The sequence below is a fragment of the Apis cerana genome, linkage group LG15 (assembly GCF_029169275.1).
Source record: "Apis cerana isolate GH-2021 linkage group LG15, AcerK_1.0, whole genome shotgun sequence".
Lineage (NCBI taxonomy): Eukaryota > Metazoa > Arthropoda > Insecta > Hymenoptera > Apidae > Apis > Apis cerana.
The window spans coordinates 2,225,060-2,238,350 of NC_083866.1; the positions used below are offsets into that span (position 1 = coordinate 2,225,060).

The 13,291-nt window shown below is 20.4% G+C and overlaps 2 protein-coding genes across 2 annotated transcripts; both read left to right on the forward strand.

The window, feature by feature from the left end:
• Positions 1–3,144: 3,144 nt before the first annotated feature.
• On the forward strand, positions 3,145–5,001 carry LOC107999620 (general odorant-binding protein 56d). The gene is made up of 5 exons (XM_017059570.3): positions 3,145–3,304; positions 4,236–4,311; positions 4,393–4,484; positions 4,595–4,697; positions 4,831–5,001. The coding sequence occupies exons 1-5, from the start codon at positions 3,257–3,259 to the stop codon at positions 4,908–4,910; spliced, it is 399 nt and encodes a 132-aa protein (XP_016915059.1). The 5' UTR covers positions 3,145–3,256; the 3' UTR covers positions 4,911–5,001.
• Positions 5,002–10,107: 5,106 nt separating this feature from the next.
• On the forward strand, positions 10,108–12,027 carry LOC108000784 (uncharacterized). The gene is made up of 5 exons (XM_017061394.2): positions 10,108–10,264; positions 11,257–11,329; positions 11,399–11,490; positions 11,590–11,695; positions 11,830–12,027. Exons 1-5 carry the CDS (start codon positions 10,214–10,216, stop codon positions 11,913–11,915), a joined length of 408 nt encoding a protein of 135 aa, XP_016916883.1. The 5' UTR covers positions 10,108–10,213; the 3' UTR covers positions 11,916–12,027.
• Positions 12,028–13,291: the final 1,264 nt, after the last annotated feature.

A 13,291-nucleotide genomic window follows, 5' to 3' on the forward strand; every position in this document is an offset into this window, starting at 1 on the left:
TAATTCGAGTATAGTAAAGAAATATAATAAAAGAAATTTCAATCATTTTCGATTCGTTTCCAAGAGAAAGGATTTGTTTATATTATACATCATATGTCATTACATTTATATATTTATACACATTATATATCATTACATTTATCGTACTGCTTGTGCAGTACTTGACCCTTGAAGAATTATCTTGAGCTTGCTTTACCATTTTATTATAAATTAACTTGCATAAAGTAAGATTCTAAAATAAGAAAAAAAAAAAAAATAATAATTTCCAGTGTTATCAGGTGCATATGTTTTATTTAAACTTTACTAGTCACAAATTTAATTCCATCTATCGATGAGAAATATTCGATTAATTTAATTTATGATATATATATTAGTTGTTATATAATAAATATGGCTTTCCGACAAGAATTTGCTTGAGTTGTTTTATAAAATCATAAAGCGTTCGATAATTTTCATTATGTATTATCTTGTTCTGAATAATTCAATTTATTATTCATACCAGTTTGATAACATTTCTAATTCTATTACGATCTCTTTATTTTTATATTCCGACAAGAATTTGCTTGAGTTGTTTTATAAAATCATAAAGCGTTCGATTCGATTGTTTTCATTGTGTATTATCTTGTTCAGAATGATTCAGTCTATTTATTCATACTGTTGGTTTGATAACGTTTCTAATTTTGCTACGATCTCTTTATTTTTATATTCCTATCTCCTTTTCATTTTATCAAAAAAAAAAAAAAATATTTCAACGTGGTTTCTAACAAAAGGCTTCAAGGCTAAAAATTGAAACAATTATTCTTCACGTTTTCTCAATTTTTAGAATTTTGTTTAATGACAATAAAATACAATTGAGCCAAAAATGATTAAATGAAAAATGATATTTATATTTTTTGTTTTGTAGATAAGTGTATAAATATATAAAATAAATTATGGTTATTGATACAGCTATTTCGAAATTTATTATACAAAATATATAAACAGCAATCTAAATAATTGCAAAAGTGATTTAAATGATTTTGATAAAAAATTTTTATTTTAAAACAAGTTATGCTAATTGAAATTGTTCTCAAAGTATTTATATGATAAAATTTTTACATTGATTAAAATTCCGAATGTAATTTTGAAAAATAAGTATTTATATATATGATATATTAAAAAATTAATGTCTGAATATTTAAATATAGGAAAACAAAAATATAGGATAATTTCATCAATACAGGAAGATAGATCACTTTTCTTAAATTAAATTAGGTCAAAAATTAATAAAAAAAAAATAAAATAAAAATTTTTGATATAATATATTGAGTGAATTTATAATAATAATATTTTTATTTATATAGTTTAATATTTTTCCTAAAAATAAATGTTTAAAAAATTATAAAACTTATTAATCCATTTATTATAAATTAATTAGCTAATCTAATATATTAAATATGTACTTATTAAAAAAAGAAAAGTTTCATTGTCGATTATCGTATAAATTTGTATATTATAAATAGGAGGAAATTGATGCGATATAAAATAATTTATATTGTATTTATATTTATATTTAATCCGTGAATCATAACTTACGAAGTCAGCGAAATTTATGAAATTTTGTGATAAACATATCACAATGAGTAAATGTATAAACATTTAATATTTATCCATAATAAATTTGGATAAAGATAAGGAATCCAAAAGAAAATGAATAAATAGCAACAATAAGTTATTTTAAATTGAAAAAACCATTATAATGTATGAAAAACAATAGATAAGCATTTGGATATAAGCAAAATTCAATAATAATAATAGTATCAATAATTTTAATATTTCGAAAATTATAAATTTGCGGAAATCCTATGAATCATTGTATTCTTGTAGCACAATTTCTCAATCCTTAAAATCCTCCACTCGTTGTATCAATAATTAAGATGAAATTCAACTTTTTTCTATACATATAATTCTTTCTTAATTCTAGTCTTCGAGATATTTGTATAAAATGATTGATTGTTATTTCTATGTGTACAATAGCAAACAAAAGTATAAATTTATTAAGATCTTGGCATGCAATCGCCATTCAACTACTTTTTTTTATATATAGTGGTAAGCAATAATAGAAACCAATTTAAAATCTAATTATGGATTTAATAATTTTAATTCCAATTTTTCAGATCTGCAAAATGATCGAATTCGTTTTGGATAGATATTATTACAGTTCTTCTATTCATGAAGAATGCAACATAGAGAACTAAAGTAAGTTAATGACATCAAATACTTAACTTTTGAATACGATATAGATTGTATTACAGCATTATAATATAAAAACACTATGTTCAATTCGATATATTCAGTTCTCGTTTGATATACTTTAAGAATATTTAAATCTTGTTTTTTTGAAATTATATCTAAAAGAAAAATGAAAATTGTTATACTTAGTTTTAAGCTTTTTGTGCTTTCGTTACATCTTATATTATATATTCGTTTTTAGTGACACGAAATTATAAATTTGGATAAAAAATTTTGCAGCTCGCATACTATACTTTGAATATTTTTTTGCAAGAACGAAAATTTATCTTTTCAAAAATGATAAAATGGAACTTTTTAAACGTTTAATGAAAGGAACATATATTAAAATAGAAATTCAAACTTTAATATTTTTTTAGATTTTTGAAAATCTAGAATAAAAATAATAATCATAGATATAAATAATCCACGAAGAATGCAAAAAGAATGTTTATCCATATTCTTCTCTCTCGTTTCTATTTTTTTTAAAAAGATTTATAAACATATATTTTTAAATATGCATTTATGAACTTATCCAAATACAAATAGGATTTCCATTTCTAAAAATAAAATAAGGATATTTTACATATAAATATTCTTCATATGTGTGTTATTAAATTTTATGGAAAACTTTCTAAAAAAAAATGAGAAAAAAAAGAAAATTATTTTAAATCATCTATCTTTTATATTCGAATGTAAGAAAAAAGATTATCTCAATTTCAATAAACGTTCTTTTCTATTTTTCACATATTATTATGCAATTGATGCGCATTCTAATAATCGACCTAAAGGGAAATGGCGATGAACTTCCATTCGAATAATACGAAACCATTGTTGGTACCAGTGGAGGGAAAAATCATGACATGAGGGTATCACCGATAATGATTATACCTACAACTATAAAAACATGTGGTACATCCAATGTTTATTCAGTTCTCGGTGAACAGACTTTAAGAATATACAGTCTTCAAGATTGATAAATTCAAAAATGAAGACGATTATTTTTATCTTTGCTTTTTGTCTCGTTGGTATTCTGGTAATTTTCAAATATTTTTATTTTCTTCCATATTTGCTGTAAATATTTAGATTTATATTTTAATTTTATCTTCATATTTATGTTAAAAAAACATGAATTTGCACTTTTCGTAATTTATGTCTTTGCAACAAATTGTTCCCTTTTTTTATAGGAACTTATTATATTGAATTTTTATTTGATAATATTTCTTTTCTGTTATTATTTATATAATATTGATAATTTTTTCGTTTGATTTTGTATATCGTGAAATAGTAATGAATTTTAAAAAATTAATAAATAATAAATATATTCGTTTCAGTAAAACATAATTTTAAAACATTAAATTATATTATGCTTTCTTTATAATGATATATATTCTTAGGAAGAAATATTTTTTCATTATTAATAATTAATAAAATAGATTTTTTCCTTTAATTTATGAATAATTTAGTGCCTGAAAGAATTAATTATGCTATTATTCCTAATTAATTATTTATTTTATTTATAAATCTATTATTACTTTATTATTTTTATTTATTAATTTAATTTTCAAATAGATCGAAATAGATTGAAGATTAAAATATAATAATTTATATTTATTTCCATGAAAAATTATTTTATTTTCCATGAAATATTCAAAAGACATTGTGAATAATTCAATATCGTTGCAAAGAAGATAGGAGAATCTCATTACTTTTAATTTGAATTGAACGATAATTTTCAAGCTCATTATTGTATGATTAATAATATTATAAATGAAGATTTCTCAACTATAGGGAATGAAATTTCGAAACTTAAATACTTAATATAATATATATAAAGTACTTTAAAAGCAATTATTAAAATAATTTAAATCAATTTAATAGAGATAAATAGAAATAATAATTTTTTAAATATTTTAAGTAATCAATATTTATTCCTGTTTTCATAACTTATTTTAATATTCTTTTAGGCAGTTTCGGAAGAATCAATAACTAAGCTACGTAAAATAGAGTCAGTTTGTGTCGAAGAAAATGGTATTGACCTACGTAAGTTGCATAAATTGTAATAAATTTACAAAATTTAATGATAATAAAATTTCCGATTAATTTTTTTTATACAAATTTTAGAGAAAGCAGACGACGTTAAGAAGGGTATTTTTGATAAAAATGATGAAAAATTGGCTTGTTACGTTGATTGCATGCTGAAGAAAGTCGGATTTGTAAGTATAAATGATGAAATTATTTAAACAGAATTGTATATATAATTGTATATATAATTATGCATAGAAAAGTATAATAAAAAAAAAATTCATTCTCATTTTTATAACAGGTTAACGCAGACACAACTTTCAACGAAGAAAAATTCAGAGAAAGAACAACAAAATTAGACAGTGAACAGGTCAATCGATTAGTCAACAATTGTAAAGATATCAGTGAGTAGAAAAAATATTTATTTACAAAATACGATTTTTTATATATTTTCTAACTTTTAAATAATATTTTTAATTGTTTATTGTTTAAAAAAATGTTAATATTTATTATATTATTGTACTTTTATTATTACAGCTGAATCCAATTCGTGTAAGAAATCTAGTAAATTACTGCAGTGTTTCATAGACAACAATCTGATGAAGATATTTGAATAATAGTTTAATTAATAATTCATGTGCTGCCAATTTTAATAAACAAACATTTGAAAACTTAAATTAATAAAATATTATTAATATGATTATTATATTTGATGTCTTAGTCTTTGTACCTATATTGATTTTAATCTAAACAAATGATTGTTGATACTAACAATATAATACTAATAATAAATAAATAATAAATAAAATATAATAATAAATAAATATAATAATAATGAGCATAAAAACAAGAATTATAATATCGTATGTAATTATTTATTTTTAAATCTAATTTATTTCATAATCTATATATTTCGAAATTTTATCTTTTGATTATATATTTTTGAATTTTATTTTACAGAAACAAATTATTCTTATTTATAAAAATGAATAAAATGCATAATATTTTGATTAAAATTATAAATGAAGTTGGAACAGATTCTGGAACATATTTGACAAAATTTATCTTATATGATTTAATAACCCATATTTTGAAATATTGAGTCAATAAAAAAAAAATAGATCAAGATATTTCTCATGCCATCTATAACGTGCTATAATTTAAATACATCAATAAAATTAAATTACACAAAAAATGTAAAATAAAAATTTGTATCTATATTATTAAATACAAAAATAAAATTTTTATATCTTGTATAGCATTACTCCTGCTCAATGATGCAGGGATTGATATTATTAATTATATAGGGTAAAATCTTTTCTGCAAAATCTTAACTTTCGATCAAAAATTTTTTCTATATAGTATTTCTATTTAAAAAATGTTTATTTTTAGAATTTCAAGCAAATCGAAGCATAAAAGTTTTCAAAATTATAGGAAATAATATTAAAATATTTCTTTCGAAATTTTGAGCCTTAACTTTTGAATAGTTAAAAATCTTTCTAAAAATCTAAAAACTAAAAAATTAGAATACTTTGAATTTAACGATTTATTGTTTGGTAATGTTTCGATATTCATAAATTATACAATATTGAACAATTATAATTGTAATAATGTAATTATTTTAATTAAACAGATATAAAGAAGATATAAAAATTATTATATATATATTTTAATAAATGTATTGTAAAAAAATGTATTCTAATATATTATATAATCCTTATATATTTTACTTGTTTTTTTTTTAACTTTATATAACATACTATATATATATATGCATTTTATATTACATGTATTTTTTTATATTATCTGTAAATAATACTTTCTTACATTATCTACTATCTTTATATTATACAAAACAACAATTTTATTTCAAACTTTTTTTATACAACAAATATTTTACAAATTATTCAAATGATGAGAGTTATATATGTTTTTATTTACCAAATAAATTTTAATTTTATGTTTGTTATAATAGCAGATATTTTATTTTATAATTTGAATTTTTCTTTCTCAATCATATTTTTATATTTTATTAAGATCAATTTAAGTAACATTTTATACAATTATCTGATTATTTTTTTTATTGCAATATTACAATTTACTTCCTATATAATTTTTTCATTTTAGGATTTTTTGTTGTTATTATGTATTTAATTATTAATTTACTCAACATTTTTTTTAAACCAAGCGTTATTATCTAGAGTGATTTTAAAACTTTTATGTTATAAAATACTTTATGATATATATATAGGTATGTATTGGTAATGATACATAACGAAGACGCTTCATTTAAAGACATTTATTGCAATATTAATTGCAATATTGAAGTGTACAAATATTTTTGTTTATATACAATTAATTTTGAGAAAAAAATAAAAAAAAGGGAATAAATGATTATTTAAATAAAATTCCATTTTATCTATATTTAAATTCTATTAATCATGTTACAATTTATATTCGAGAGATTAATTATTTGAATATTTCTTATAATTTTAATAAACGTTCTCTTTAATTCTTCAGATATTGTTATATAACAGACGAATAATTTGATATTGAGAAATATTAGTGAGTTTTCAATAATTTAAAAAGAAATATATAAAATTATTTTTATTACAATAATAGAAGAAATTTTACTATATTCATCAGTTTTTTTTATGATTATAATATTTGCTTTTCAGTTTATTTCGTAAAATATATCAGGAACAAAAATTGAAATATTATAATTCATAATTATTTCGATTAAATATTATTTTAATATTCTAGAAAAACATTGTTAAGAATAAAGCCAAGACTTGTGAAATGGTCAGACAGTCTGAATTTTATTTTCACAATAGCTCGAGTATTTTCAATAGTAATTTATGAGCGAGTACAGTTCCCTAACCAGGTTCCCTTTCCAGGTCCTCAATTTAAATACAAATATAGCAGCAATAACCATTTGTCATACTTACGCGCCTTGGGACTATTGTGGAACTACGACCTGGCCATACAAATTGAGAGGGTTTATCCTTCAAAACTGTCTTCCAATGTGATTATTCAATAACTATAAATGGACGAAAGAAATATTTATTTTAGTTTCAACGAAAAGAACTGGCTGCATAAACTTATGAATATAATAAATGAGCAATAAGTGATAACACTCAGAAAGGAGATGATTCAAATCAACAAATAAATCAAAAGTGTAGAATATATTTTAAAAAATTTTTTTTATAAAATTTTTATAAGATTTCAAGAAAATCGACTTTAAATATTCTTCAAATATATTTGAATTATGTCGTTATGTTGATTATGTCTCGACTTAGCTCTATAGTTCAGGTTTATTTATGATTTCACTATTTATCAATTCGAAACAGTTTATATAGAATTAATGTTATGATTTCTCATGTTTCGATAAATAGAAGGACGATAATAGAAGGACATTCTGAAGAATATGACAAACTGATGAATAAAGAAAAATTCTGAATCATAACAATGAAATCATAATATTTCGATAAAAACAAAATAGCTTATATTAACAAAAAACACGATTGATTTGGATTAAAAAAGAAGTAAATGTATTTGATACATCTCTAGGATGTAATGATAAAATATAAATGGGTAATATGAATATTTGGTCCACTTTGTAAAATTAAAAATGAGAATAACTAATATTCTCTGAATCCAAAACATCTTAATCTCTTTAGGTTATAAGGTCAATAAAGGCATCATTACAATACATTCAAAACACTGATTTATGAATTATAACAAAATATTATCAGAATGTTCGAGTTTTTTTTATTATTAAAACATTCTGCAATGAAAAATTCTTTGGTAGATTTTTAATTTTTACTTTACTTAGAATAGTTTAATTTAAAAAAAATACAAGATTAAGTATGCACATATATATTTCTAAAGAGTTAACCAAAACTTGAAATATATTCTCATTCTTATACTATTATAAGGATTAACAAGCCAATTTAGCCTATTATTCTGGTTTGATTAGAAAATTATATTTATATTTTCGAAACAAATTTTAAAAAAAAAGAGATGCACAAGAGATTTCAAAATGTTGGAACATCTGTTAAATGAAATTTCAAGCAACATTTTCCTTTGAAAAAACATTCTGTTACTTTGTTAATTATTAACATGAATTATTAATATTACGAAATACGTTGCTTAATCAAGCCAATCGAGCATGAACAAATCCAAATAATATATGTCAAAAAAAATATATATTAAGATAGTGGACATATCGATGAGAAATCAATCAAGTAATTTTCAAAGTCCAGTAGATTTTGTTTTTCACAACAAGATCTGGTATATTTGCCTTGTTGTTCCATAATGTGCGATAATCATGCTATTATATAACATGTACCAAAATGGTGCAAAATTTTTATATTTTAAACATATCTTTCAAAAAATTTCGTTAATATGTAGAATAAATATATACTGTATATATATTCACAATAATCTAAGTATTGCTATTATTATGCCTTTTTATATATATTTGAATTGCATATTATATCCTACATAATCTATTCATTTCAAAAAATAAAAAATAAAATTCGATAATCACATTAAAAATAGAAAGTTTTAATAAAGATATATCAAAGTTCTTTTTTTTCTTCATTTCTTATTTCAATATTATAAATTATCTTATCAAATAAATGTTAAAAAAAATAGTTATGAAATATATCATACTTACAATGAGATCTAGAAATTCTTGCGAAAATTATTATGGAACAAAATACAATAAATTGGTATTTATAATAAAAAAAGATATTTATTTATGTTAGTTTTATAATTATTGAAACTGTTGATAAAGATTTCACGTTAAAAAGAAAAATGAATTAAAAAAAAAATTATAACTTTTTTCTACAATTGATGAAATTTTTTATTAAATGATAATGATTCACATTAAGAGAAACAATTTTGAAAACTTTTTTTCTATCTTTTACAATTGACGAATTATAAAAGTGGAAAAATAACTTAATTAATTTTCACGAATTAATTTTATCTCTCTAAAAATTTAAAGAGAAAGAGAGAGACGGAAAAATTGCTTAAAATATTATCATATTCAAATATACACTACATTTCGAATATTTCAAAATTATTTAAACAAATTTACGAGTAGGAGACCTTTGTTAATCTGTCATCGACGATTTTTGAATCGAGGTACAAGTTATAATAGATTATTCATTTATTCGCGTACATTGAAGAACAATGCTACGAAATTAAATAATTAAGATAAATTCGATACGTTGGATGTGTGTTTTATAATTGAACGTATATGTATATACAATATATATCGCACAAATCGCGAATTGCTATATGAAACAATGATTAAACGCAAAAATGAATCGCGAAAATAAATCTTACGTGAAAGAAAGAGGGTTAAAAAGAATTCCTAAAATCGAATGAACATTATGCGACATACACATAAATTTTAATGACTTTTAAATATATCATAAAGGACAAGATTTTGAATAATTTTTTTTTCTATAATTTTCTTATCATATAATCTTAAAAAAATAAGAATGGTCAAACGATCATTTAAACAAGATTCAATTTTATTCACATTTATTTTTTATTAATCGTTTTATCCAAGATATAAAGATTTGGATATTTCTTATTATTTTAATAAATATTCCCTTTTATTGTTTAAACATTATTGTTCAAATATGTTATATAAACGATGCATAATCTGACTGAAGAAATGAGTTTTCTTAAAAAAAAAAAAAAAAAAGAAGATCATGCAGAATGATTAATTCATTTAGGAGAATTTCATTGGTAGGAGAAATTCTAATATGGAAGTAATATAGATAATAATTATGTGACAACTATAAAAATAGTTCGTACGATTCGATATGTATTCAGTTCTGGTTGGATATACTTCGAGATCAGTCGAATTCTTGTTTCTGAAATTGACATATTAAAAAGAAAAATGAAAACTATCGTGCTAATTTTTGGCTTTTGCATTTGCGTTGGTGCTCTGGTAAACATTTAAATAATTTTAACTTTCTCCGTATTTATTGAAAATATTAATACTTAACATATCTCAATTTAAATTTTGAATTTTATTTCTACGTTTTTACATAAAAATATTTAAAAATATTTGCAATTCATAACTTATATTCTCGTGATAAATTATTATTTTTTTTAATATAAATTTATTATATCATTTTTATTTAATCATACTGATTTTCCGTTACTTCTTATATAATATTATTATTTGCAAAGTAATAAAAAATAAATAAATAATTAACAATTAGGAATTTTAATTATCTCCTAATTTCAATTTAAAATAATAAATATATTTTCGGTAAAACATGTCCAATATTCATGTTCAATAAACATATTCATATTTACAAAAAAAAATATTTTTCTAAGATTTATTTTTCAATATTTTCTATGAATAATTAATAAAAAATAAATCATTTCATAAATCATATTTGGTGTTAAAAGAGAATGATCATATTATCATTTGTTATTAATTATTTATTTTATGATAAAATTTTTGCATTGAATTTCTTTTTGACCTTTTTGTATTTGGTTTATTCATAAATATATTAATTTTACAATCTTTTTAATTTTATGATCCTATTTTATTTCATGAAAATCGAGAATAAAAATATATAATGAAATAATTTAAAATTATTTAGATTAAAAATAATAATGTTCCCCTATCTTTTTGGCTACTAATTATTCAGAAATAGATTTCTCTCAGAAATTTCAAAATTATATTTAATCGAAATAATTTTCGAGCTTATATCATATAATTACATTATAATTACTTTATGATATAAATAAAAATACTACTATTAAAAACTTCGTTAATATTTAAAATTTTGAAAAGAAGATACATGTAAAATATTTTAAAAATAATAAAATATGAATACCTCAAATAAATAAATAATCATTTTTTAAAATATTTTATTTAATACATAAATTTATTTTCATTTTCATAATATTTTAATTTTTTTTTAGACAATTGAAGAATTAAAAACTAAGTTGCATACTGAGCAATCAGTTTGCGCCACAGAAACTGGCATTGATCAACGTAAGTTGTAAATAACGAAAAGTTTAAAAATAATAAAATTTCTGATTAATTTTTATATTCGAATTTCAGAAAAAGCAAATGACGTTATTCAAGGCAATGTCGATGTAGAAGATAAAAAAGTTCAATTGTACAGTGAATGTATATTAAAAAAGTTCAACGTTGTTAGTATAAATAATAAAATTATATTTAACTATATAAATACTATAGAATAAAATAAAAACACGAAATAAAAAAAAAAATTATTGTTATTTTTGCAACAGCTTGACAAAAACGGTGTGTTTAAGCCACAAGGAATCGCATTAGTCATGGAATTACTTATAGATGAGAATGCTGTTAAACAATTACTCTCCGAATGTTCAACCATCTGTAAGTAAAAAATCTATATATTATATATTATGTTTATATATCCTTTATATATTATATATTTTAATTATTACACAAAACTTTAAATAAATTATTCATCATTGTTTATTACATTTAACATATATTTATCATTATAGCTGAAGACAATGTATATTTGAAAGCAAGTAAGTTAGTACAGTGTTTTTCAAAATATAAAACGATGAAAGCAGTAGACTTTCTCTAAATATGCAACCATCAAAAGGAAAAAAAATTTATTTATAACACGAGATATCTACTTTTTACTTTGATTGTAAAAAATATTTAAAGATTTATATTAATAAATTGGTATACAATTATTTAACGTCTAAATTTTGATCACTTATCCATTAAATTTTGTTGCTTCTCCATTCTGTTATGTTTTTATATTTTTATTATTTGTCCAATCCAATTTGTTTGTATTTCTAAATTCTTTTCGATTCGTAATCTTTTGAAATTCTTTTATGATAAAATTACGAATTATTGAATTTTATTCTGAAATTATTTTTATTATTTATTTTATATTATTCCGTTATTTATAAAAATTATTAAAATATTTTAGATCGAAACTGTAATTGTAGTTGCAACACGGATCATTAATACAAAATAGATTTATCACTTCGTAAGATTTAAACGAATAATATATGAAATTTGGAATTGATAAAATAATCAATAGAGAATATATTACCGGCTTTAAAGCTCTAGGAAAATCGATCAAATGTATTTGAATTGGTTCTCATTATAATTAATTTATTACGAGTTTAATGATCATATCATTTCTTATTACATTTAATTCTGAAATAAACTTAATAACTTAAGAATGAATTATTAGCACCTAATAATAATAAATACGTAATTAATTTAAATACTATCTTATTATAATTTTCTCTTGATTCTTCAATTTATTTTTGTAATCTCATTTATTATTCAATAATTAAAAATTGATTTGTATTTAATAAAAAATATAAATAAATTATATTATGTTTTGCGATTTAATAATCATATCTTTTATCATATCATGTAATTCTATCTTTTTTTATAGTAATTGGCGTCTCATTATTATTATTATTATTTATAATTTTAAATAAATGAATAATATTAATAATAATATTTCTGGATTTACTTTTTTAAACTATTTTTATCTTTATTATGAAATTAGTAAATACACGTATATACTACATTTATATTATTGTAGACTATAAGGAAATCAATATTTTTTACCGTCAAATCTTCAATTAATTCACAAAAACGAGTAATCATTTATTTTGTTGTTTAATAAAATAGAATTTATGACATAATTTTTTTTCATAGAAAAAAGAAAAAAATTGTGTGATATAATTTTTAAAATTTGAGAATTTTTTCCTCGATATTCGATAACGTTACCGATAATTTTTGAATTAATTTGAATAGATTATTCATTCATTCATGGCAAAGATAATGTTACGAAATGAAATAGATAAGATAAATTAAATACATCAGTAATTTACAATCGAACTTATATGTACATATATTGTATATAAATCGCGAATTGCTATGTGAAACAATGATCAAACGCATAAATGAATTGCAAAAATAAATTTTACG

Bases quoted from the DNA above. Each gene is read 5' to 3' on its own strand.
- LOC108000784 (XM_017061394.2), top strand. From the start codon at position 10,214: ATGAAAACTATCGTGCTAATTTTTGGCTTTTGCATTTGCGTTGGTGCT. The intron at 11,330-11,398 runs GTAAGTTGTAAA...TTCGAATTTCAG, and splicing joins AGAAACTGGCATTGATCAAC to AAAAAGCAAATGACGTTATT. The intron at 11,696-11,829 runs GTAAGTAAAAAA...TTATCATTATAG, and splicing joins CTCCGAATGTTCAACCATCT to CTGAAGACAATGTATATTTG.
- LOC107999620 (XM_017059570.3), top strand. From the start codon at position 3,257: ATGAAGACGATTATTTTTATCTTTGCTTTTTGTCTCGTTGGTATTCTG. The intron at 3,305-4,235 runs GTAATTTTCAAA...ATATTCTTTTAG, and splicing joins TTTGTCTCGTTGGTATTCTG to GCAGTTTCGGAAGAATCAAT. The intron at 4,698-4,830 runs GTGAGTAGAAAA...TTATTATTACAG, and splicing joins CAACAATTGTAAAGATATCA to CTGAATCCAATTCGTGTAAG.